At 39.3% G+C, this 27,879-nt stretch overlaps 1 protein-coding gene across 2 annotated transcripts in view; it reads right to left on the bottom strand.

The window, feature by feature from the left end:
* NFATC3 (nuclear factor of activated T cells 3) overlaps positions 1-27,879 on the bottom strand; it is a 63,372-nt gene that overhangs the window by 11,516 nt on the left and 23,977 nt on the right. The window contains exons 3-10 of one of the 2 annotated variants that reach the window (XM_014880778.2): positions 27,410-27,572; positions 15,436-15,635; positions 14,618-14,790; positions 13,711-13,851; positions 12,495-12,550; positions 11,730-11,856; positions 8,915-9,961; positions 207-308 (exon numbers count right to left, since the gene is read on the bottom strand). In XM_014880778.2, the coding sequence (XP_014736264.1) occupies positions 207-308; positions 8,915-9,961; positions 11,730-11,856; positions 12,495-12,550; positions 13,711-13,851; positions 14,618-14,790; positions 15,436-15,635; positions 27,410-27,572 (2,009 nt within the window). The remainder of the gene's footprint in view (positions 1-206; positions 309-8,914; positions 9,962-11,729; positions 11,857-12,494; positions 12,551-13,710; positions 13,852-14,617; positions 14,791-15,435; positions 15,636-27,409; positions 27,573-27,879) is intronic. The other variant, XM_014880779.2, reaches the window with a different exon arrangement.

The following is a 27,879-nucleotide window of genomic DNA, read 5'->3' as shown; positions in this document are numbered from 1 at the left end:
AGTGGAGGTTTTTACTGAATGACTGTACACCTGTGTCACAAATGCTGAATTTCCAACTATTTCAGAATACACAGGTGTCCAGTTATAGCAATACTTCAGTACTACACAGTGCTTTTCACTTGCAGCTCTTAAAACTCTTATAACACTTTCCCCCTTCCTTCGTGCTCCAATTTCAAACATTGAAGCATTTCAGTAAGCAGACTCACCCTCTAGATTTTCCACATAGGAGTTGGACATGAGTGCTGAATGTTGAGTCCATTTCTCTGTTGAACCTGATGGCTGGTATTCCAGGTCAGAGATAAAACTGTCTGTGTCAGAGAAGAAGACAGACATAACTACTGACTGGACTAAACCAAGAAGTTACAGTTCACTCAACCAGGAAGTGATTTTCATTTTTCTTTTAATAGCACTAAATTTAAACACCCCGTTTCATTCACAAACACTGCGTATGTGACATAGGTAACTATTTATAAGTTATCAGAGTGCCTATTAAAAACAGTATCACTTATCTTGTATATTTACTTGCAGAGTTACTTTTCATCTAGCAGCTAGAGCCATAAAGGTAATGATTAATATTTTGGATGTCTGCCTAGCTGTATCATCATGAATTTATACTACTTAAATTTGATTTTAATACTTGTGATTAGAACATTCTTCCTCCAGCTTTTTTCAATTTGCTTTACTTACTGTGGTCAGTACTTATTGTACTTACTTTACTTATTGTGGCCCTTGACAGCAACTCCAGGGTAGGCAGAAGAGTAGTAGTTAGTAAATAAAACTTTTGGTGCCATCTTCCCTGTCCCCCAAGCACAGGGAGCTGAGGCTGCTCTCAGCTGCTGGCTCCCCTTTGCTGTCCCACTGCACAGCCTGCCCCAGGCTCTGCAGCCTCAGTGACAGAACACCACGTGTTATCTCGGCACAGGGGGCTCCCTCAGACCTGGCCCACCTGAGAAACCGTGCAGGTAGTGCAGAGCTGCCTTTCATGGAACTGCTTTTTGTAGAGGAAAAATCAATGTCAAATAGTGTATTCATTATTTTAACCAGCAAGTCTGTGTTTATTCAGTTGTGATTAGTGGCTATGCAGAGCTTACAACAGGGTTGGATTCGGGTTTTTTTCCTGCCCAAGACAGAGTTGCAAGTTTAGTCAACTAGGCTTTAATACAATTAACAAAATTACTCTGGACTCTGGCTAATTTGTGCCTTCTGGATAGAGGCACACACTTGTTTTGCCAGCACGGTTTCTAAGCCCTGCTTAGGGATGACTCCTGGGAGAACAAAGGAATCTACTCTTACTTCCTTCTGAAATTCAAGCAGCTCAAATTACCTCTTTGGGTGACTTCTTATGCTTAATTGTTCAAAGTGTAAAGTTACATGTGTTTAAATGGGAAGTGGAAAGCATTATCTGGGTTTCAATGAAAACGTCCGCTGCCATTGTGAAGGAAAGGAGTACATTAAGGACAAATTCTTGTCAAGTAATAGCAGATAAGACAAGATTATTTTCCCCCATCATTTATGGTAAAAACAACAAGAAAGTGATATTTAAAAAAAAAATCTAATGAATCCAGGGAGATGAGCAGGAAATTGCACCGTGATGAAACAAATTAACTTTACCAACAACCCTCTTTAGAAAGGTGAAGCTTTCAAAAGAGCAGACAACAAACACTGACAAAAAGCCTCCAGAGAGAACAGTGGAGTTCATTAGCTCAAAAAGCAACAGCCTCTGCACCATAAAGACAACACAGCTTATACAGTAAGGATTATATGTCACTCTAGCAGGGAAATACGTTTCTGAGCAATTTTTCTAATTAGTTTTATACTTAGCAAGATCCTGAAGTTTTTATGTGCACTACCAAAGCTGCTGACAGTGGTGAGTGTTTGCTTTTATCAATCCCTGACAAACTGTGCCATGCACAGCACACACAGCATCTCCAGCCAGCACCTTCTGGAACAGAGCATGCACTGCCTTCGGGCACACACTGCTTCTTGCTGGGGAAACGTGGGACATAAAGCAACAGCCTTTTCAACTGTGTGATACAGCACCAAGATTTTGTTCTACACACACACATTAGACAGAACCTGAGGTACCAGAAAAATATACATTAAAAATACCTTTATACTTTGTAATATCCTAAACATTTGAGAAAGCGTTTTACTACCCTAAGCTCTACTAAAATGCATTCTGTAACCAAAGAATATAAAGCCAAAATGAAACTAGGAAGTTGAACCAAAAATCAAAACAGAAAATGACACCTGGTAGATCTGTTTAACTGATCAAAAATTCATACTTTTTTGAACGACCTCATTGTCCTGACTCAGTCTTTAAGTAGAGAAAGGTTAAGAAAAGCTTTAAACCCTCAATTACCAGCACCTGGTTTGGGTCAAAGCAGGAAGTCAACTTAAAATTAGAGTTCTGTTATGGATATAGGCAGAGCTCCTGGAGCCATCCCATTTGGTTTTCAGGATCTCTTCCTACAGAAGTCAATTAATTTCCTGTTTTCGTAGTACTATCTGATTAAAAGTTTAGCCTGTGTGTCCTTTACTGCTGCTGAACTGTAGCAGGATGTGTGGGCTGTGGGATATAACCTAGAAGATGTTTTAACTGGTTTTAGAGAAGTAAATCTCCCAAAATATTCTAGAATGCATGATTTTCTGCAGTGCTGCTTCAGCAAGTAGCAAAGAGTGGAGTTATTTTAATATGCTTCGCAAAAAGATGTTTGATACAAATTGTGCGTTTTAGAGGACAGGTGAGTGACTTGCTCTCCTGACAGAGGTAACAAGGATCAGCAAACCTCAAGGAAAATTATGGACAGACTGCAGCACACATTTCCTGGGATATACACCTTCTGTCAGCTCCAGACAGAACTCTACCAACTGAATTTATGTGAAGAATCTCTGCAATTATGTCACATTGCTTAGTGCAGTATATTTAGCCTGGTTTTGACTCCACATGACCAGCAAGTGTCAACTTTCCCTAACAAAAAAGAAGCTGCCAGGCTCTAATTAACCCTCAGTTGTCTGTGCTGGAGCAGCCAGCTGAGACCAAACCATTCACACGTCAGGCCATGGCTGCTGTGGCAAACTACCACACATGTGGTGGGCTGCCATGCAAGTCACCAATACAAGCCACAGGCCAGGCTTGCTTTTAGTAATTTCAGGTTTAATGCCAACTCCACTAAGCAGTACTACTTTTTTTTTTTTTTTTCAATTAACTGTATGGAATGTTGGACTATAGTTTTCCTGTGCACATTATGTTTATAGCTGTACAGAAAAACTAAATGTGCCTGTAGAATCACAGCACCAGCTCTGCAATTATCTGCTACAGTAACAAATACCCTGCTCATGGCTTGGCTATGCTGTCACACTGCATTTCTGTATCCCGATGAAACCAACTCATTGCAGTCATGTTTCTCTTTTCTCTCACACAAGAGAGCCGAGCCTGACACAGAATTCAGTACAAGCCTTGGCTCTAGAGGACACGTGGGCCATGTGGTGGAAAGTGGTGCTGGAGGGTCTGTGTGGATTTTTTCCAGGGTCACAAGGTGCACTGAGCTCCTTCCAGTTCTGCTGGCAATTGCCAGCAGCCACATCTTGGTGCAGAAGTGCCACCTCCACTGATGGAAGAAGTCTCTAACCTCTTGTAATTCCTGAATGGGAATATTTTTGAAGTGGTGAGGCAGCTGAGTTTACTTTGCATTAGTTATGAGATGTTCTGTAGCTCTCACAGGGAGAGCTGGCCACAGGCACCCGAGGATTTAGCTGACATTTTTACACATTAGAAATCTGTAACTGGTGTTCTCAATGGATGCTTCGCTGTGAGTGAATCCCCTAAAAGATACGGTCAAAGCACCTTTGAACTGCTGACAACCCCTAATGCAAAACATTTCACCTTTGCTCACTGCTCCACCCTTCAGCTTTTAAATTACTGTTTGGTCTGGATCTTTCTTTTGTTCATAACACATTTCTCAAAGTCGATTTCTATTCTCTTTCAATACGTTTTAGGTTCTGCCTTATCACCTTAACATCTCACTGCAGGACTGCTTTTTACTGCTGTCTCATAGTGCATGACCATACAGATTTAATAATCAGAATGCTAAGAAAGAAGGAGTTTGAACACAACTTTACTAAACAGTTTATACTGGAATAGTTTTCAGAATGCCTTTGAGTGCAGGATTGTTCTGGAGTTCCAGGCACAGTGTAGGTTAGAGTCCTTGGCTGTGCTGGGCACACTGCAAGGTGCAATATTTCACTCTGTACTCAGTAGACAATAAAAACACCTTGGATTTGAGATGTACCTCTCAAGTTCGAGCTGCTTTCCTCCACACTACACCAAACTCCAACATTCAGAACTTTCTGTGCTTCTGCAGACCTCCAATGGCAGGACACTGCCTTAATTAACATCGATCTGTTAATGAGCAAGCTTTAAAGTAGACAGAAATACGAAGTATAGTCCTTCTCCAATATTTTCCTATTACTCACCACTTTGATTCTCTAGAAATTAAGCTGAAGCTACAGCAAAAAAAAAGCTGCCTGCAAAGATGTACAAGTCTTCTAGCCAGGATCAGAATATGAGCTTCTGAGCAAGAGAACTTATCAGCTAAAGAGTTATCACAGAACTATTAAAATGAATGAATGCTAATGGCTTAGAGTTCTACATGGAATATAGAGGAGCCTTATTGCTTTATATACACAAAGTGCTTAGGGGATTTCTAGTTATGATTTATAGTAAATGCACACACTGGATTTTCTAATCTCCAGCTTTATGTAATGGAGATGCAATGAGTAACAAAATGTAGGAGGATTAGAAGAAGGTTATCCTGGTTTGCTGAACACAGCCAAACAATACCTTAAAAATGGTTAAATACAGGTGTACATGTTAGAAATCTCATCACTGTAGAAAGCCATGAAATCCAAGGTAAACTTCCACCTAAACTGCAAACCACATGAGATTAAATTTGAGATCAACAGTTTTGGAAGTTTTAAACCTAAAACTTGACAGTGGGAATAGGTAAACCATTACATTAGGAGTATTTTTAAAAACAGAGGGGGTGGAAATTAATTTGGCCTCATCATATAACCAGACTGAGTCTAACTTCGAGTAACTTTTCTTTCAAGTGCAAAAGAAACTTCATTAGCTGGGTGTGCAGCAGAGCCCAGTATGGATGATGGATATGGGAAAGGCCAGAAATGACCAGCTGCCTGTTTCCAGTCGCTTCAGCTGCCTTGTTTACATCTATTTGCAGCCCTAAACATTCCATTGTCTATCCAGGGAAATGTTAACCTGAGGTGCTGGCCAGAGGGCTGACTTGCTGAAAGATGTGAAGGGGAAAAAAGGTACAACACACTGGGGGATAGAAAAAGTAGAGGGGACAAATAGAAGTGCACAAAGCTGCTTTTACTTAGTTCCAGCCCAGATGTTTCTGAGCTTCTGCAGCCTGACTACTGCAAAAACCAAAGCAAAAAAGAGAACTTCTTCAGAATACCTTTGAAGTAGTAGCATACAATAAGTACTTTGAAGATGTGTTATGTTTCAAATATATTTTATAATGTAATTTGAATTTTGTATCTATGTGACTTCATGCCTTTTGATCCCTTGTTACAAGTGAACTAGAAGGTGCTCCCTGTAGGATTCAAGGACTGAAAGAGGGGAAACAAAAACATAAAAGCAAAAAATAAAAGGTGGAGATTAGAAAAGTCTAAGGATATCAACAAGGTCCTCCTGAAAAACAAGACAATGAAGAGTCACCCAAAGTTCAGTATGGGGTGGAAAAAGGAAAGAAGCATCCTTTGAGCAGACACATGGGCAGGATCTGCCTTCCCATCGTGCAACCTGTCTTCAACCACAGTCTGAACAGAGCCCAGGTAAAGGGCAAAGGAATGCAACAGCATTTTAAAAGATTCTCCATCTAGTCACTGGCAAACACCTTGGACTCTGCAGGGAAGCTGCAAATGTGTTACACAGTCCAGGAGATGCTGGGTCAGGACTAATTCAGATGCTCTTGGCTTGAGCACTGATGGATGAAGTAGTTTGCAGTTCTCTGTTATGTATTTGGAAGGGGTTTTAGTGTGTTTTTAAGAAAAGACCTCAATGTTGGCTGAAGAGGCAGTAAGTCACTTCTAGGGCTCTTACTTAAATGAACTTATGTAACTATTATCCACACTGCCACATCTGGAGGTGGGGGTTTCCCAGTTTTGTGGGGTTTTTTTGTTGGGATTTTGTTTTTTATAATTTTAAATCAGATTCTGTCAAGCTACACAGTTATTCTGGAATTAACTTTATCATGGGATAGCACTTCCATACTACACTGAAATTTTGTAAAATATTTCTTGAAATATTTTATTTTCATGGCAAAGAAATAGATACTATTTTAATTTTGAAACAGCGTACATTACTTAAAAGGAGGAAGATAATTTACAGTCTCAGAGTTTTTTGTTTATTTTAAGACTACTGATTTAAATATTTAAGGCCGGTAATCCAGACATGATTTAAAGAATTTTCAACTGGCTTTGCCTTAGTGTTTTATTTTGAGAGGTTTATTTGCCTTAATTGGTAACCCTCAAAAACCTATTTTCCAACTAAGTAGAGCTTTCAGGTTTGATGTATTAGCTCAGAGAACATATTGTATCAACACTCATTTTATGTATGTAATTATGTTTGGATTTTTTTCTGTAATTGTTATAACGTTATTGTAGAATACTCTATTTGCTATTTGTGCCTGGCTCTATTTGTACAGAAACGAAAATTGAATTATACATGAAAAAGACATTTTAGAATTATTTTTTAAACCAGAGTAATACATTAGATAAATTATTGAAAAAACTATTCATGTGTAAACATGAGGGGGTTTTTTTCCCCTTAAAGCTGATTAAGCAGAGGAAGTATTCACTCACACTGAGAGAACTGAGCAGCTTTGCTTCTTGTCACTGTGCCCTTCCAGACTTTTGGAACAGCAGGTTTCATGCTTGACATCTGATTTGTATTTGCACACGGAAATGCAAACAAGGCCCAAACCCACCCCCAGGAAATCACCACACGGCAGCAACATGGAAGGGAAAGGCAGGAATCTGCTCACAAACTCACTGCTGCTGCCAAGGGCAAGTTCAGCATTTAAATCCATGGTCAATTTTCCATATATGAAGTATGTTTAATCAGCAGTTATCAGAACTTCTTTAATTTTCTACAACAATAATTTAAAAAAAGAAGTTAATTACACCGTGGCCATTTGACTCCCACATTCATTGTACTCTAAACCATCAGCAAGTGGCCACGCTTTCAGTGGGGCTCCAACAGCTTCTGGCTGCTGTGATTCCATGGCTTTGTCAGCATAGGAACAAGGGAGTACTTTCAGTGCTAAGCAAAGGGAATAATATTGAAAAGCAACAAATAGCTGTGACATAGAGAAAAAATTTTCTTTATACTGTGCATACTGCCAGGATGGTCATAAGTGCTAAACACTTCTGCTTACTTTGTGAACAGTCTAACTACAGTATTTAGTTATATCTGATTTGTTTGTACATCTTTTTTTTGTGGGTGTGGAGAGAAGAAGGATGAGAGAAAAGCAGATTCTAACCTGACACTTCCTGAAACATTGGATTTCTTTCTTGCTCCTCTATATAGAAGAATAAAATACTGGTTTTTTGCTGCATGCTGTTTCATAAAGCTTTGCTTTTCTCCCCTCAGCAGGTCCTTGACAGAATCAGTCTCTTCCTTCCTTTCTAAATAAACTTAAGTTGATTGATAAACAGTGTTTCTAAAAAGAGAGCTTTGTTTAATTAAGGTGGCCATTGAACTGAAAGCTCAACTAGATTGGTTTCTCTTGTTTTCTTCCTACTATGCCATGTCCTTAAATGCATTTCTGACTAAGTTTTATTACTACTGTCTGGATGTAACAATAGCAAGGCTCCATTTATGCAAGGATCTGGGACTGACACAATACTTAACAGATGGCCTACACTTAAGTCTGTATTCTACTGGTGATGCAATTAAGTAATTACCAGGGATGGTTAAAAAAACCCCAAACCACAACATTTAAGGCTACTTTAGAAAAGAGACACTGGCATGATTCCCTTCATCAAAGCAAACAGATTTTACACAACTTTTAAGGCCAGGCCTTCTGTTCTTCCAGTCTTTTATTAACAAGACATTTCCTTTAAATTGCTTTGCATCTACACCTCAAATAATCTGATGTTTAGGATCTGATATTTTTCTTTTTTCACTTGGTTGGAAAATATTATAACTATTTAATTAATAACTAAATTTAAAAATTGTCCAAATATTTACAATATACTCCTTTATAGTCTGGCTTTTAGCATTATAATGTCCTTGTTCTGCTTATGTTAAACAAGTGAACTTCTGAAAAAGGTAGCCAGAGTGGAGAAAGCAAACAGCCACTGTGAGCAGAGGTGCTGAATGATGACAGGTATCCACAGAATGTCTGTGAGGAGATCAAGACAGTGCCAAAATGCATGTGATAGATTATCAAAACACCAGCCTGCCCTTCAAAACTGGGACAACTCCAAGAAACAAGACTCTAAACTACATCTATGCAACTTAGATATCATATAATGGTTTTCACTGAAACATGTCAATGAGACAATCAGAAAATACTCCAAATTACTTTCTTGAATACAAGGTGTCAATGTGCAAGAGTTGATCCTCAAGCCTTGTTTTAGGCCAAGACCAAAATCTATGGGCAAATCAGACTAAACTGCTTGAATTGGGTAACTACAAATTCACAGCCAATATAATTAGTTTTAAACAAGTTGTTGCTTTGAACACAAAAATATGACTCCATTCTGATGATATAAATTTCCTTCTGTGAAGAGCAGTGTGTTCTAAACAAAACAACCCTCCCACACCCACTTTGTAGTTTATTGTCCATTATGACCCCAGTATTGCAATATTATATCCACTTACCATCATCTAGTGTGATGTCTTGTAGTCCTATGGTTTGAAAATTCAGTTCGCGGTCTTCAGGCTCTGGTTTGATGTGAACAGCTGCCCCCTCGGGCGCAAAGGGAGATGAGTCACACACGGGGTGGGGCCCCAGGGGTGACACCGTGCCCAGGGCTGCCAGCGCGGGGCTGGCGGCCTGCGGCGAGTGCTGCCCCGAGCGGCTCCCGGGCGGCGGCGACGGGGCGGGTCCTGAGCTCGGAGATTGGTAAGGCAGAGGCTGGAGCTGGGGGGAAGAGGGGCCGGACAGCGGCGAGTGGCCCAGAGGGTGGGAAGCGGTCGGGGACGGGGAAGAAGCAGACGCTGGGTTTGGAGAATGGTACGGGACCTGCTGCAGCTGGGGAGAAGCCTGGCCGAGGGAGCGGCTCATGGCAGGGGCGATGGAGCCCTGCCCGGTGCCCGGGCAGTGGTATCCCAGCGAGGGCAGGTGAGCAGATGACTGTCCCGAATGAGCTGCATGTGCCAGCGGGTGTCCTGCTGGACTTGATGCTGACACAGAACCTGGATTTGAAGAATGGAACTGCACTGGTGGTAGAGCTTGGCAGCTGAGATTTATCAAATGAGGTACAGCCGTGTCTTGTGGAAATGAAATCGCATCAAATCCTTGGCTGGAGGCAGAGTTCATAGGAAGACCAGGCTGTCCATTGTACACATCGTTAGACTGCATAGGCTGGTAAGAAGGCCTCACAGGAGGGGCTGATGTTACCTGAAAAGACTGAACCACAGCAGGAGGCAAAACATGACACTCTTCACTTGGGCTGAGGTTTCTACCCTGCATATGTGGCAGGTGTGGCACTGCCGAGGTCACCATGGCCGTGTAGGGTGGCTGAACGGGACACACGAGGCTCCTGGGTGATGTAGACAGCAAATTGTCATGGGGGTGCCCTTGCTCTGGTGAAGGCAGCTGGGTTCGCATCGAGTGCAGGCCCTGGACACTGCCTGCGTGTGGCAGGGCCAAGGACGGAACAGCAGACAGATCCACCTCATCTCTGTGCTCTTGCTTCATTATAACTAGAAAAAGTAAAACAGTTTTACAACTCCAGCCCATCTGTACCCTGTGACAAATACACACCAACTGCTGTTTAACAACCACAATAGCATTGTTAGTGTCATTGCTTCCCTTCTGCTCTGCTTTAACCTTCTTTCTACATCTGCAAAGCCAGAACAACTCTCCCAGAAGGTATCTAGGGACAAGTATCTCCCCTTCCAGCACACCTTCCTATGTAATGTAGGTTTTTAAAGACATTTGCAACCCAGCCAGACAAAGTCCAGCTCATCTAAAGTATTTTCTTGTCACTAGAGGAGGGGAGCTGCTGCTGGGCTCCACTGAAAATCGGCAGATGTGAGTTCAGTATCATGCACTAGGAAATGGTGAAGGAAATTTTAGCAGGCTTCAGGCTTTCCTTCACCTCTGATCACAAGGACAGCTGAACTTTGGCATCACCTACACTAGTTTGAGTAATGCACCGTGTTTTAATTACAGCAGCTCTTTAAGCACATTCCCCAGTCAGTGATGGCAACAACTGTTCTTATAAGAGTTACAAACTGACACACTTTCAGTTACAGGTTTATTTTTTTTAACCTACTGGTAGGCTCACAACAAGATCCTGATCTTAAGTACTAGTAGAAAAATGCTAACGCTTAAATGCTCATTTACTACCTTATAAAATACTAAATATTACTAAATATTACAGTCAAGTGAACTGTAATACTTACAGAGTATTTTAAGTGCTTGTGTAATAACAGCTGCACTTACTATTCAGCTTGCTTCTTATTTAAGTAGTAACTGTCATTATTTCGTTCCACCATTTAAATAATTTAAATGGAGATATTTCAAACAAAAATATAGATGTGTAACTATCTTAGGAGCTGATATTCCTGAAAAACAGTTGACAAATACCACAGAAATCTGATAACACAGTTAATGTGTACTTGGCGTACCAGACACCCCAGTAACACTGCCTAAATTTAAAAAGTAGGTAATTTTAGAGCACAACAAGTGAGCAGAGCTTATTTTAAATTGTGTTAACTAATGGAAGTTGGCTTTGTCAGCGTATACAGAAGTTTTAAGAAGTTTATATTAATATCCTTATCCGACTTTAAAGACTCCTTCAGATATCTGACTTGGAGTGCTCCGAGCAGCACAAAGGGTCCCCACCATCACTGGTACCTCGGGAATTCTGCCTGCTCTGAAATGAAGCAAGGGGCAGCAAGGGAGCAGGCACTGCACATCTGCTCTAAGCTCATCCTCACACCGAGTGGGAGGGCACAGGCTGTTTTACTACATCTGCAGTTAACATGTCCTGGTTTCACTTCTGGCTAAGTTACAAGCTGATTTGTCTCAGTTAGCTGCAATGTGTCCAGAGTGGGGGAAAAAATAATTTGACCTTCCTTCTATCTAAACCTGGTTACTCTTTTGGTATTTGAGAATGGGAAAAAATGCACAAATCTTCTATGATATCACTATCCACTGTGAGGTCATCACCAGGCTTATTTAAAGAGCACCTTCTGAGTTTCATCATCATTCTCAAAGAAAAGTAGAATGCAAAAATTATTGTGTAGAAACTGTAATGAGGAAATAACTGGCTGCAGTCACAGTACTGGAGCTTATTACTCTATATTTCAGCTTTTTAATTAGACAAGCTTTAGTAACTGTTTTACAAACAGTTCAAAGGTAATCCTATATACTTGTCAAAAGGACAAGACTGTCTGAAGAACTTTTGAATGTCCACTTTAAAAAAGAAAATAAAATGCCACTTTTGTATTTTTCATTTGATACCTGGTGTGTAAGTAAAACGTTGAGATTGGCTTTTTTTCCTCTTGCCATTGCAGAGATAAAACTGCACCTGAACTGCAGCTGTGATGGTTTTGTTATGGTATGGAGGAACTTCAAGTATGATGTTTGCCTACAGGAAAGTTGAAATAAAAAAAGTTTTATATATTAAATGCAAATGAAACTATTAACTACAGAAAAACAAACACTTATGGTAAAACTAAAGCACCCTAATATTTTGAAATTGACAAACTTCAGGTTTATGCACATTACATAGTAAAACAGTACTATAAGCAAACTTTGATTTGGAGAATTTTATCTTCTTTTAAACACAAGTGCTCTGAAGATAATGCTTTAATTAAATTGACATATCATTTAAAGGATGCTTTGCTTATCTGCCAGAGCACAAAAAAACCTTCTAGCAGTTAAAGAATTGTATTTTGGATCATGAAGCTTTTAAAAAAATTTGAATGCACTGGAAGTAATTTGTCATGTTAGCAAAATGATCTTAAGTTTCTGCTTTTTGATTTTCGAGTTCTTTTTTCATTGCTTTCACAATAAGCATGCTATTTCCAGTTCCTTCAAAGCATCCTCTTAATGGCTACTTTATAGTGTTAAGACAATTTAGGAGTCTCCAATTGTCTGTCTGAATAAGCCAGTGATCTACTTACTTTAATAAATGAAGTCTAAATTTCAGAACAACAATGAAAATGTCTATTTTCACATTAAAAAAAAAAAAAGCTTTCGCAAGTAAGAAAAATTGTTTCTCACCCCTTGACACTTTTCCCTAATTATTTTCCCTTCTACCTCCCACTGAGGTCGTCCATCTGTTGAGAGAAATTAACAAATAATTCAAGCAAAAAGCATTTTCTTAACACTTTAATAATTAATCTTAAAAATATTTAAATACTTAATATAAAACTGGATTTATTTTCAGTCATAAAGAGGCACAAAATTAAACTGACAGACACACACTCTAAACAAAGCACAGAGATGCTTTAGGAGTTTCAGCACTGCAGCTATTGTGGCTGCACTGTGCAGGATCTGCACTGGACCCCAGCGTGCCCATCCCACACAGGCAGCCTGAGCTGCACAGGAGGCTCTGAGTGCTGGCAGCTACAGAAGGATCCTCCTCGTGCTCCTGAAACGTTTCTGAAGGGTGGTTAAACCGCTGCTGCCACTTGTGCCTATTCAAACAACTGCTGATGCCTTGCAGGCTGAGTCAGCAGCAGAGATAACCCAGGGCACCCCTCCCTGCCCGGCCCCAGGGTCACCGTGCCCTGCCCGAGCCCACAGAGCCCGCGGGTCAAGGTGCAAGGGGGAATCACCTGGGCAGCCTCCCTGTGCTCTGACCTGCCCCAACCCACACCTTGAACAGAGCCCTCGGGTGTTACAGGTAACCAGGGAGCCACTGCAGCAGCTCTGCTTCTTCCAAAGGTGTTCAGCTTGTGTGGCAAAACACACCATTACATAACACATTGTATTTGCTAATAAAAATAACACCACTCTTATTTACGTTTTCCTGAAAGTTCAAATCAAACACTTAAGTCACCAAAATGATAATTTAAGATGTCCAGATTTAATGTTTGTTTTCTAACTAGCACTTATTTTATTAGCTAAGGAGTCAGTTCCTATGCATTGATTAAATTAGATGCAACATGGCATCAGTGCCAAACAGTACATTTAAATTAGATCCCATTTTCACTTTTTCATTTTTATATAATAAGAAGGAGCAAATACACAGTATGATCTGCCAACAGCATCTTTCAAACAGACACATTCCAAGTTAGTTACCCTCTAACTGTCTTCTTGAATCAGAAGTACTACTTCATTAATAACTGTCTACCAGCACACAGATCAGTGCCCAAAGGAACTTTCCAATTACTACTCAAGACTTTTTTATTTTGCTTTTAAACATCCTTATTTCTTAAAATCAAGCTCAGGTACTGAGCGTGGTTTGAAAAAAACCCAGCAAGACAGTATTTACCTTGTCCTTTTTCAAAAAATATAATTTTGGATTCTGGAAGAAAATTGGATCCTGTCACCACCATTTCATGGCCTCCATTTACTGAGCAGCTGTTGATGCTGTACTTCTCAATCTGAGGAAGTTCTTGTGCAGATCGCTGAGCTTTAGAAATATTAAGGGAATAATTATTATTCACAGTTTTAATCATAATGACATTTATTTTATGATTCCAACTTGAAGAATCAGACATGAAAAATAAAATTACCATCTGTTTACATATACAAATCATATTTGTGTATGATTTATCTTTGTTTTTAAAATTATTTTAAACTTACGTAATTACAGAAAAGAAATACCAAGAAGACATGAATGCCAACAGTCTCTACTGTTACAGCAAATTCAATTTTTAGTTTAGTAGTACTGGATTAAAAATTACTTTAGTAGTTTCTAGACAAAATGAATTCTAGGGGAAATTCAAATTAAGGCCATGCCTTGATTCCTCAGTGCCAGTATTTAACAAATCAACTCTCCAGGAGTTCAGCAGTTCACTAGATAATACTGTATAGGGAAAGCCATGGTACAGACTCTTGTCAATGAAATGGTATCAGCTTTCGAATGAATATTTTCACTGAGATGTATCAGCTGCCTCTGCTCATACACAGGCACTACTGAAGCTGCTGTGTGACTACACTGAAGTTAAAGCCCAAACCCTTGTTTTTCCTCTAAACCTTCAAGCTGCCACTTGGCAAGTACCATCTTTACTTAAAGATGGATTAACTTTTGGTAATTGAGCTCTTTACACACAATGCTTTTCGCACAATTGTTATATATAATTCTGGCAATAAATATTGTCAGAATGACACTACTACGGACACATGCAGAAGCCATGAGTATTAAAGATACGTGAAAAAAGTTAGAGCAATCTTACAGCATTCAACAGGTATGGAAGCAGTCTGCAGAGATAACACTTTTCCACTGGGCTGTGGGATGTGAACACGGAACACAAGGCGCACTCTGGTGTTCTTTCTTCCAATATCTGTCTCTCCTTTCCGGAGCTCTATGTCTGAATTGCGCAGTTTCAAAATACCAGCACAATCAATACTGGAGATAGGAGAGGATGGACAGATGGATCACAAGAGAAATGGAAGAAAATCAATCAAACTACTGCTAAAGTTCACTCTGTAAGCCTTCTGTTTGTTCAAGAAGGAAGCTGCTCTATTTTCCCCCGGATTATGGTATTTTAAGGGTTATTTTAAATGTCTGCAATTAGAAGAACGCTTAGTGTGGAAACAGCAGCAAGTACTGGTGAAGCATTTTGTCTTGTAAATGTCCAGCTGCTGCTTTTTCAAACCTTTAAAAGATTACTTGTTATTGCACATTGTTTAAACTCCAAAGTGAGTTATTTAACATAGTAAATGTAATTTACAAGGAGCAAGAGACCAGTATTTAGTTCTGGCTTAGGAGGGACTAGAGAATGTCAAAGTGTACCCATCAAATCCCAGCTGCAATTCCACACAGAGGTCCATTATTCATATGAGACATAACCTCAATCATGTAACACATTTGTATGAGACCTTCCCTGCCCCTCTGCTCCTTTACTTCTGACTGTTCTCACACTGGCTCGCTTTAAGAGATGTTTCTTCATCATGACCCACATTTTACAAGATTTTTCTTTCACCTTTACACAAACGAAGAAAATAAAAACTACACACAGCAACCGAATGGCTAACTCATGGTGTGATGTACCTGGCTGACATGTTATTTTCAGGAAGAAGTGGGATTTCCAGCACTTTGGTGCTGGCAATGATGATCTCCTGGCTGGCAGTGGCCACGGTCTTGCCGGTGATGCGGTGCACCTGGTAGAAGGCGTGGGGCCGCAGGTAGCGATCGTCGGCCGTGCCAATGAACATCTGCAGGTTCACCGGCTTCTCGCTGTAGCCCAGCAGCTGAGGGAAGAGCACCAGGTTAGGGGACTGCCACTGCATCTGTGTGTGCACACTGCAAACACACCACGAGCCCAAAGAGTTAAGAGTCAGTAGTACTTCATCACAAACTTCTACAAACTCTTCAGCAAGCAGAAAACTGAGTACAGGTATCTGTCACCAAACAGAAGGACTGGCAACAATTACTGGGACAAACGAATATCAAAATACCATTATTACTTTTGAATCTCTGAAAGAAAATTTTTCTTTCTACAGAATTTTTAAATCAAAGCTATGCAGTGCTATAGGTCTGTGTCTGGTACTGTTTTTAATTACCAATTACCACTTTTACTAAGATGCACCTAGATCCTAGAAATAAAAAAAAAATTTAGCTTTTCTCCTATGAAATGGAACAGCAACTTTACTAAACTTAAGAAGTTTTTGTGAATGAAAATGTATCAAGTTAGGACTTGATACATTGATTCTGGCGCAATACTGAAACAGTAGACAAAAAAAATTAAACAGAATCTAGAAGAAAAAGCCCATTTTATGATAGTACACGGGTAATATGTTAAGGAACCAAATGTAAACAACAGTAACACCAGTTTCCTTTAACTCCTGTTACTATAAATCTGAAAACCTACAGAATATTTCTCACAAATCCATTTTCCTTCACCTTCCTGCAATCGGCAGATTGATGCAGGCTGCAAGTTACATAATTGCTAAACTGCACTGGAGCAGATTTACGTTTCATTGACTTTGACATCAACTTGTGTTCAAACGGGAGGGAGGGCCAGACAGTCATTCTTTAAACGTGGTTTTGTCATGTCAATATTTTTGTCTCTAGGGAGAGTTATTTGGTCACACAACAATATTATCCAAGCTCTTTACAGAACTAACACTTAAAAACCAAACAAAACATGTCAATTTAACCTACTTAGAAGAGTAATTTAAGCCAGTAGTCAGCGGCACAAAAGCCCAAACCACACCCCCACCCAGCAGTCAGAAGCCCCACTGCTGGTGCATCACTCCTGGCAGGCAGTTTTATGGACCAAATGAACACTTGGTTTCTATATTCAAGTGGCAGCACCGACCAGGCCTATCACCTTTATTACAGCTTTCTCTGTCAAGAATAGAAATTTAGGTTCCAACAGAAGCCTGTAAAGTCTTTGTTTTGTCAAATATGTTATCCCTAGAGTTCTCAATATAGAAAGAGCTAAATCCAGCTAAATAACACCCAAACCAAACTATCCCTTCAGCCACTGAGTGGAAATAGTCTGGATTGTCACAGTTGCTTCCTATGTAAATTAATGTGATTAGCATTTAGAAAGGTTACAGTAAAGAACCTCCTGTGAGAGTCAATGTACTGAGAGTTTCTCTCCCTTCACTGCCAGAAGTCATCTACAAACTACAGGAACATCAGGACCACAAGGAACATTCCTCCTAGTGTTGCAATCACAGTGGAGCATAGGTACTGTTACATTAATTAAATATATACACATGCTCAAGTTCCTTTTTATGCTTGATGGAGGACTCCAGTGTCTTTCCAAAAGTTTTTGGTTTTTTTATTAAATACCAAATGAATATTTGTTTTTTTTATTAGTCTGAAATATTTTAGGAGTTTAAAGAAAATTAGGACATGTATTAGTTTAGCATTACAGCAGCCATCTTGTCACAAGTTCTCAACACTGTAACTCCACCATCCATTTTCCTCAGAGTTAAAATTAAATCTTAATACAATGGAATCCAGCCTAAATGTGACGTTAGTTAAATGTGTTCACTCTAATACTGGGAATTATAAAAATTACAAGCCAGACCTATTCAAAAATTTGACTGACTTCCAAATGCGGTCACTGTGACAAAGCTAATTTCCAATTAAGGCTAATCTTCCCCATGCTGAACAATGGACATGTACACAGCAGTTCTAGAGATACTGGTGATACCAGAGATAAGGAAGGGTGGGGGATACTTGTAAAATGAAGCTGGTCTGTCTACAGTGCATGAAGACCATCTTCTACAGAAGCCTACACAGAGCAGGAGCTCAGTTTAGGAAAGTAAAACATCCCTCATGCCAGCAGTCACACTGGTAGTGCCCAGCAGACTCTGTGGCCATATACACTGGCAAGGTAGCAGAGACTTAAAAATATATATTTGGTATTACAGGCAATTTATTGCTTTTATTCAAGGTTAAGTAAAAAGAGAACCACCCCCCAACCCCTTCCCAAGTAAAGGTATCAATATAACCAATGTGTACAATACCCATGGCAATAAAGCAAGCCAGGGAGTGGGGAAAGAAAGAAAGAATACCCTCCATGTCCTCCAGCCCAGAGTGTAATTCAAGGCCTGACTGAACCAACGGGGCCTCATCAAAGGGAACATCCCAGCCTTAAGCAAGCAGTGGACAGGCTGCAGTGTCCCCGTGCTCCCAAGAGCCACAGCCACAAGCCAGTAAGCTCAACAGGCATGCTAATGAGACAGCCTGATGTGCTAGTGAAACTCAGGCAGCTGGAGAGATTGTGGATAGAAGAAAAACAACTTTTATTAGACAAATCTGTACTTTAGAATTAACCTTTCCTCCTTAAATCTTGTGTAATAAGCGAGCTGGCAACTCCAGGCTGACTTACCATTATTGATGCAATACCTACCTTGTGAATAATGAAAGAGACTTACAACCCCAAATCAAGTTCAAATCAGGAAAAATTACTTATTTAGGCATTTAAAATGTATTCCTTTTTAAATACAGTTTTGCTCTCATTCAAAAAAATATTGATTGTTCTTAATTGCATTGACAGCAAGGTGACACTTTCTTACCATCTTGACTACTTAATGCACAATTCTGTATGTTGAACAGCCCAAACATTTAAAAGAGTAAAAAACCCTCAACGTGCTAATTGTTTTTCAACTAAAATAAGTACTTAATTAACTTGAGAGAAAAAATATTATATTTTGTTGAAATACATAATGAAGCCATAGTACCTTTAGTTCACCTTAGTAAAGAATACACACAATAAGAACACAGTGTCTTTTCACAGATCATAGGTATTTCAATAAACAGCATTTTACAACCTACTGGCAAGTGCTGCAGAATCAGCACCATGAAGATGCATTACGGTAAGGCACCACAGTATCAGTGTGCTCAAGATTCAGTCATGGGTCACTTAGAGAGGAACAGTAACCTGAACTACTGGTTGAACTCTAGGAAGGCTTTCAGGTACACCTTCCAGCCCTTATTCCATTAACGTGCAGTGTTAGAGCTGCTCACCACAAACAAAAGTTTGCTAATTTTACTTTAAAGATATAGCACTTTCCCAGGAGCAGCAAACAGTGTGCTGCAGACAAGCAGTAAGTTACTGCACTGTGTCACTAGTGACCTCTAGAAACCCTCCTCTGTAACAGAATCCTGACACACCACCCACTGCTCTGCTAGGAAACTCAGCCAAGTTGTTTTTGTGTTTCTATATCGTTTCCATAGCAAAGGTCAGTGCCTGCGTAAGTTAAACTAAAGCTGGAAGGCTAAAGACTGAAGGTCACTACAGGATAAGCCACAAGGGCTGCACGCCAAAGCAGCTCCAGCCGTATTACTACAGTGCACACAGGAAACCCCTGCATGGCACTGCGACTTCAGAGCTTTCACCAGGCAACTACAAAGGCAGGCACTTAATGAGAGTTTTAGATCACCAAGAAGTTGTATTTTGTGCAACAAAAACACTCCTATGTTCTTAATGCACACATGGAAAATCCTTTAAAAACATGTCACACTACAGACTATACGGATTCATTTTATCACTGAAGACAGCACTATTTAAACTTGGAATTTTGTGGCAGTGGGGAGAACCTTTCCTTGCTGAGGAAAATAAAAAGGTCACATTAATTAAGATGCATCAACCTGGAAAAAATAAATTAGCATTCTTCCAGATTTCACGCAGATTATATTTGGGGCATAGATAGCTCACAAATCATTGGTTCCGTGCTCTGATCTAAAGAAAACTTCGCAACTTGAAAAGCTTGTGAGAAGACTCTTTTTAGTCTCTAATACTTAAAATTTTTACCTCCTCATCCCACCTCTATTTTTTTTTTAATGAAGAAGGTTCTGTCCACGTTTTCTATTTACTGTTGCAGTCATTCCAATCACACAACAAGACACACAACAAAGCTTTGGAAAAAAATTATCTGACAGGAAATACACACTTCACGGTAACCAGGTACTTACAGACATCATTAGTATACTTGGAAATAGTCTTGGCTTTTGAGCCAAAGTATCCAAAACCCCAAATAGCTAATAGGGTCACTGAATCCAGAAATAATGTCATAATTCCATACACCTATACTTTCAGACTTGGAATTTAAGAGAAAACATGGAACTGGGGGTGTGTGTATGGGTTGCTGGTGATAGGGGAAAGATAATTTCACCAGTTAGGTTTTATGCTCAGCTATCAAGTAATACTAGGATACCAACAATATTCAGATGGTTTCAAAACCTATTTGATAGTATTTTTAAAACATTTTTCCTACAAAACTTTCCAGCATTTATTAGGAAATTGCCAGGCTTAATCAAACTTTCATTGGGGCTTAATAGTAATGTTTTATCTTTTATATGCCTTGTTTTTGCTTGCTAATTGAAGATGATTTCAGTGCTCCTTTGCCTTTGTGCAATTAATTCACTGCTTATGGCATTACTGGATTGATGAAGTAGGCTGATTAGAAAGAAAGCTTTTACATTCAAATAGGCCTCCCTAAAAATAGGGCATAGTCTTGAAATACAAGGCAAGTTTGGCATAAGCAAGTCCCTGAAGTTAACAATCCATCTTCATCAAATGCACCAGTATCGATACAAAAATCCTCAGTTCAAATGTGAAGAACGGGAAAGGAACCTCATCTGTGTAAAGAGCCACAGGCACTTAGCAAGCATTTACTTCAGATGGAGATTTCTAAGGCTTTTCAACACCTTGATATGAAAAGCAGGTTGGAAATAGTGATTTCCCCCTTGATAGATTCACAGCAGCTGGATGGATTTCAGTGACTTCTCTATTCCTTAGAACACCCCCCAGAGTGACACGGTAAGGAGGGCAAAAGAAAAGAATTCAGGCCCGTTGTAGAGGGTGAAAAGAAAGCTGTTCTCTTGAATCAGGTACTTATCCTTTTACTCTGGAAGACTGAGCAAAATATAGTTCACTATGAAACCTAAACAATCCTAAAGGAAAAGTACCTTTACTGCTACAATTTCTTTTAAAAACTTGATTTAAAGAAAAAACCTCTCAGAAGTTTTACCCTCTGAAAAAAGGGAGATACAACCCACAAGCCTGGAATCCTTTGGACAGCGGTATCAGAGAGGCAACAGTGCATGGCTTTGAGCAACTGAACTTTTTTCTACAGATATTTCTCCACAAGAATTTCCCTTTTGAGTGGTGTGCAGTGACTTTCCTAAAGAACTGTGAGGATTGCTGGGTTTAAAAGCTGAAGGGCTCTCTGCCAAGCAAGCAGCACATCTATCAACCATGACTTGGGATGACAAGGATCCAAGGGCATGAAGATGAACCTAATTTAAAACAAAAGACACCAGGACTAACACCAGTGATACAATTTATTGTGAATTTATCGACAGCTGCGTTTTGAAAAACTTGAAGCAAACCATGGGCATGAAATGAAGAAAGTGGAGTTCATGGAAGCTACTTGAAGTCCAACTGACCACAGTCATCCCTTGCAGAGGTGCAGTGAGTGTGGACCTATAATCTCCAATGGACTACTTTAACGAGACTGCAGAAACTGACGGAAGGAAACTCCATTCAGATCTCTCATGCAATATCCCAACCACTGGCTCAGAAAGTCTTAACAGCACATTGGAATTTTTTTTATAATTTCGCTATGATTCTGCAGAGGTTATAATGTTACAAGAAGTTAAATGTCTGATTTTAAAGTTCAGTATGTTGAACCCTTGCTGAAGTGCAGTACTATTTTCTATCACTTGATTATCTGGTGCATCTTTCCATCAAGGAAAAGCATATAAATCAGAAAAGTATCTTCCTTTGTCTTTTGTTAAATAATCTTATAGAGTAGACTGACTTGAAGACTTTAAACTAGTACAGACCTTTGCAATTGTGAAAAAAAAATAGTGACAGATATAAGGAACAAACGGCAATGAACTATTAGAAAGGGGCATAAGTCCAATTAAAAACATTTTAAAGGTCGTCACAAGAACAAACAGATCCCACAAAGAACTAAGGCAAAAGAGTAATGGCAAATATCAGCTCATTATTGGTCATGGTACCATGTGTTTACACGTGTACAGAAATTCTTCAAGGTTTAAAAGTTTGGATTTCTATTTCTAAAATCTCACACTTTTACACACTCACTGCATGCAGACAGGATTGAAAGTGCTTTAAATACTGACTTCAGGAATTTTTTGAGGTGTTTTAGTCCTGTCTCATTTTACACTATGCAAAAAAGGATATAATTTAATAGCTAAAATAGTATTAGGGTAACACACAGTGCAGAATTGCCAGTCCCATTTAACCAGCCATCAAACCATCCATCTGCACTTGGCTCTACCACACTCTTGTAAAAAAAGGTGCTATTTCTGAAATACCAACCAACTCCAGATGCTAATTATGCTATGGAGAGTTTTTGGACAAGCACTGCTGGGATAGGAAAGGTTATTCTCACATAATCTGTGGAAAAAAAAATTTAGTAAACCTAGGATACAAAAAGCAGATGACTGTTTTTATTGGTTTTCACCAATTACTGTATTTTCTAGAGTGAGCAGATGCACCACATTTGCTATCTGTTTCTGAGATTCTGAAGCAGAAGATTCCTAAATCAAACTGTTCTTGAAAGATACATAGTTTTAGATCTCATCCAAAGGTCGATTTTTTTTGCCAGGACAGCCCATTACACAGTTCACACAGGCTGAGATGTACCTTCTGCCTTTTAAATTTATTGGCAGGTTGCTGTTACCAATCAACAGTAGGCAACTAGAGCTGGCATACAGCCTGCCTTCTGGTGATGGACAACCAGGAAAAAATTCAAGACAAAAATGAAAATTAGAGAGGGAAAGGCAGGAAGAATGGGAAGGGTTGCAAAACACAGAAAAAGTGTGCTGTTTATTGGACATAGAGAAAGGGGAGAATTCCAGTATTATACCTGATATTCAAGTAGTTACATGCTTTGGCCACAGAGAACAGCTGGGAAAAGGTGACAGCCACAGAATTACAGGCCAGGAAACATACACTCATTTAGACAACCGTTTGTTCATTTATTTTTATCAGATCATCTGACATTGCCTGGATAGACCCTCTCTTGTTGGTTGCAGTTTCTTCCATCAGGACTCAAGCAGAGTTTGACAGGCTTTTGAGAACACATTCCTGTCTCAGAACTTTCAAAGCAGTTCAAAGTGAGTTTACTTTTGCTCAATTAGTTTACTTCTTTCTTCCACTGCAGAGCTTGTCATGACTTCAAGCTCTGCAATCACTTTAAACAGAACTGACACTGAGTCCTTCTTTTACAGGTCTCCATGAAACCTCACACAGAAGACAACTCTCTGCTTGAGTAGTGAGTAGCAGTGTGTAGCTATTTAATGAAACTGGCTTTTATTTAAAATCGCTTTGATTTTTAACCACACATCAGCTGCAGAGCTGCTGAGTTGTCCATATGGATTACATGATGCATCCCCTCCTCTGTTACTGTGAATCAGGAAATTTTGCTTGTGGCAGAGGAACAGAATGACTATCCTTAAACCCTTTGCAGTATAAGAAAAAGACACTTCTGGTCCAGGCAAATTCTGAACAGCTACCACCACTCCAAATCTACCTTGCATACACAGGGTGTAAGTGGATTCTGTACAGTGTCTGTTGCAGAACCAACTGCTCCATCACAGTTCATACCTACAGTGCCTCCAACAGTGGCCAATGCCCCAGGACAGGCACTCCTCACACACAGAATGGTGCTAAGGAGTAGCTGTGAGCCCACAGTCCCTGAGCACATCACTCTGTATTGTTCCAAGATGGGCCAGCATGGACATCACCTTCTTCCCTAGCAACAGGACAAAAGATAAAAGGAAATACTACTTCTTGTGCACAACACAGCCTTTATAATTTACTACCAGAAGATGTCATTAGATTTAAAATACTTGAGCTCAGAAAATAGCAGAAAATTACATAAGTAGCAGGAACACAATATATAAAACAAGTTTTCTTTTTAAAATAAGCAAAGTTCATTTTAGATCAGAAAACTAAGATACTCAAGTAAAAAAACCCAAACTATCCCAGAGAGATTCTTATCAGGTGCCCACCTGCTCTAAAAGGCTTTTCTGTTTTTGATCCTAAGCATTATCCAAGTGAGGTCTCATGAAGAACTCTACCATTTCAGATAGAAGTAAAAGCTCATTTTAGCAAATTGTAAGTGCTAACATTGTTTTATGTACAATTGGACCCATGGGAAGGGTGGAAATTCAAGCAATGATGACTGTTCATTTAGAGTTGGATAAAATGTGACAGCTACTTGTTTAAAAGGCTCCATGGGTGGGTGAATTGCAGACTAACCTATGAATTAGAATGGTAAAAATAGGGAATGCTCAGAGGCTGTCTCCCGGCAATGCACTACAAAATTTCCACATCATTTAGATGACAAAAGCTCAACATGCCACCTTTCTCCTTTCAAACCATTTTGCTATATTATTTATTCCTTCCCTGTGAAAACTGTCAGCATTATCATGTGGATTTCCTACAAAGGTAAAAGAAATTGTACCAGATGAAAAGGATTAGCTGGAACTACTCCCAAGAAAGCAGAGCTTAAAATGAAAGGTATCTGCTACTTAGAACGTCTGCATTAAAAAAAGCTAAAAACAAGGGAACATCATTATAGAATTAGCTTTCTTAAAGTTAAGAGATATACAAAGCAAAGCATGATGCTCCACTTATTTAATTTCCTCCCATTTGGAAATAAGCTGATTAAATGTACTCACAACAGATGATGCCAAATTTGTCAGAAGCTTAGTGTCCTAGCAACAGGTGTGGTACAGTATTAGTAATAGATTAATGACATGCACTAATACATTAAAGGCTTGAAGCCATGTACTATCTTAAAAGTCTTTATTTTAAATAATACATGAAATGCACATGCAGAACAACAGAGGCTTCACAGTTTGGAAATTAAATACTCCAGCTTTCTATAAAGCAATGTTCAAAAGCAAAACAAGTTGTGTAAGAAACAAAAGCACAGAGGCCTTCAGGCACTCAAAGATGTGGCAGTTGGACTTGACAACCACTGCAGGTCTATTCCAATTAAAAGATTCTATTCTACTTACCCAGCTCCTTTCTCATCTCTGACACTAGTAAACATACAGTTATTTTACACAGGAAAATGCTGAGTACTTCACTGCCATGACCATACACATGAGGTGACTGCTCTAAAGCTAAGAGCAGCAAAAAGAAAAGTCAGAAAGAAGTAGTAATGCATATTGTGACATGGATTTCTGGAATAAGCTTCCAGAAGTACTGGAAAACATTTCAGTATGAAAGTAAAGTAATATTTGCCTGCTTACAGATATTTACTATTACCTTTTTCAAACTTGGTCCTTCCTATGCTGCTTTTCCCAGCAGTAAGTAAAAGTAAATACAAATCAATGCTTTGTTTCATAACAACTTCCTATCTCCTCTCAAACACAGCAATTAATTTCCAATCTAGCTGGAAGAGACCAAACTGCAAAGCTGAATATTAATTTGCATTCATTTTAATTTAGAGAGGCATAGTACAATGCATGTGTTGAAGTATGAGAATGTCAGGCATAAATGCCATCCTCATTTTTAAGACAGCATTCTCATATAGCAAGGTGTTTCACAATTTCAATGCAAATAAATAGCTTTTAAAATCATTGGTGTAAGTCACCTACTACAGATCTGTTTCTTCCAACCTGCATTACTGCAGTTAGAAGCATCCAGTACTGCAGCTTAGAAGCATCTAGCTCTATAGGTGAAAGAAAGCCTACATATTTGTCAAATCTTACAAATATCAGCATAAATTCCCTTAATGCAAATATTAGTGCAAAACATAAGCACTCAGAGAAAAAATTACACTATATTGAATGCAGTTCAGGAAAGATTTTATCAGCTAAAATCTCTCAGGTTTCTGGCCTCATTAATGACGTGTTACATTCCACTGCAAGCACCTTGGCATGTGGAAGTTGTGTCTACTTGTCCTCCACTGACTAAAGCAACACAATACTCCACATGAAGGAACGTGTCTTGCCAGCTTTCCCATTCCAGCCTAGCCCAGGCATCCTCAGCTTTCTCTAGTTTGCAGCATACATTCCCTAAGAAGCACCTGACCCTTGCCTCTACTGTGATAAGAAACCTTGTAGGTCTGACAAAAGGAGAGAGTTGCAGCTGCTTAGGCCGCAGTATTGTCAGAAGAAAAACACCCGATCAACTTTGCAGGGAACATGGAAGCTGGATGTAGAGCTCAGCTCAAGAATAGAAATGGAAAACCAGGGAAAGACATTCAAGAAAGAAGATGGGATGCAGATAACCAACTCGTTTTAGAGGGAGAGAAAGGAACAATACAAAGTCTCTAAGAGGAAAAAAGATGTAATGAAAAAGTTCAAGGTAAGTTAACAGAGAAGAAACAGTTTGATAAACAGCCCAAAGAATATGATTAGGAGTCAGGTTGATGGAAGAAATTCATCAGATGAAGAGCCTGGAAAACAGAGGTTAGACAAATTAAGACCAGCAGCTCATCCAAGACACTTAAATTCTGCCAGTGTATCTTCATCTATATAGATTAAACATAAGGATGTAAATACAGAGTGTGACAAAATTCACTTGCCAAAGAGGAGGAATAAGCTATAAGGAGGAAAAGTGATAACATGTTTATACTACAGTAAGAGTAGGAAAAAGAATGGGGACTGCTTATGCCAATTCTATCAGCACTTTGCATCTGGTCTCCAATAGTAATAAGTTACTTTCAAGTACTGGAAGAGGATAAATATATAAAGTATATTTTTAATGTATAGACTGTAGCAAAAGATTTAAGACTGAAACAGTGACTGTAATTTTATTGGAAAATAACATGAAATATCCTGGATTTGGAGGAAAAGACAAAACCTACTGTAACCTTCATGTAATCAGATTTTTCTCCCCTCTTTGTTTCAAAAAGATTTTGTAACTGTTGTCTGATTTGACTTAAAAACAAGACATTCAATTTTGTCTTAACCTGGTTTGGAACTAAGATAAAGACCATTCAACAATACTGAGGTAAGTAAAGAGACACTGCTTTCACCTAAGGATGTGGCAAACATAAACCAAAGCATCTTAAGAAGCCCCCCAGTTTCTCAGCACCATTTGCCCCATGTTCAGTGAATGCGGGTTCCCTTCTAAGCTGTGTGAGTCAGCTGACACCATGGATATTAAAGGAGATATTAGTGACTATCCCTAACCAACCCAGAAGTCTTCCCAGCACAGAGCAAGATATTTGTGTACACACTTGAACACTCCAAGCCAGAGAGAAGTACATCACATCTCATGCACACAGTTATTCCAACAAGACCAAACCCACATATCCTTCTCTTCAAAGAGAATACAATGTCAAAGCCAAGTCTAATTTACCAGGAACTTACACCCATTTCTGAGCTTAACAATAATTGGTTTTATTGGTCAGTGTTTTCAAAGCAGTTATCATTACATTTAAGGGAGAAAATCTTGCCCAGGAAAGGCTGTAAGCCTCACAAAAGGTAACAATTCACAGCATTGTAAATACCAATAACTGTAGTTAAAAAATTACTTTCTATTCAAGAAAGCCAGACTTCCTACCTTTACTACAGGGTGTCCTCCAGTAGATGCTTTTACTGCTCCTCTGCTTCCTTCTGTTTCATAGTGAGCTCTGTGATGAGTTTTAGGCTGGACTTCAATTTTCAGTTCACACTGCCCATAATGGCTTGGTAAAGGCCAGTCAAGAGGTGGCAATGAAGATGTGCTGCAATCAAAATAAGGACACTGCTTACATGAACTGTGCCATCTGGCCACAGCACAAAGCCTTCACTGTAAAATACAGACAGTGATGTCACTTCCCTAACAAATGACAACCAAATAAGAATAACTATCAGCCTAAAATTGTTATGTGAAAATTCCACAGTTTTGCTGGTACATTAAAATCTTCAACTACAATGGAATTTCTTATTTCCAACACCTGAGCAAAAGAAAGGTATTCTATGACCCCCAGCCACACACTACCAGTGCTACTCCATAATGCCCTTAAATTCACTTTTTAACCTTAAGTATAT

Source organism: Sturnus vulgaris, chromosome 12 (assembly GCF_052056855.1).
Source record: "Sturnus vulgaris isolate bStuVul1 chromosome 12, bStuVul1.hap1, whole genome shotgun sequence".
In the NCBI taxonomy this organism is placed as follows: domain Eukaryota; kingdom Metazoa; phylum Chordata; class Aves; order Passeriformes; family Sturnidae; genus Sturnus; species Sturnus vulgaris.
Note: the sequence above shows the minus strand (reverse complement) of the source record. Positions and strands in the feature narration are given on the sequence as shown.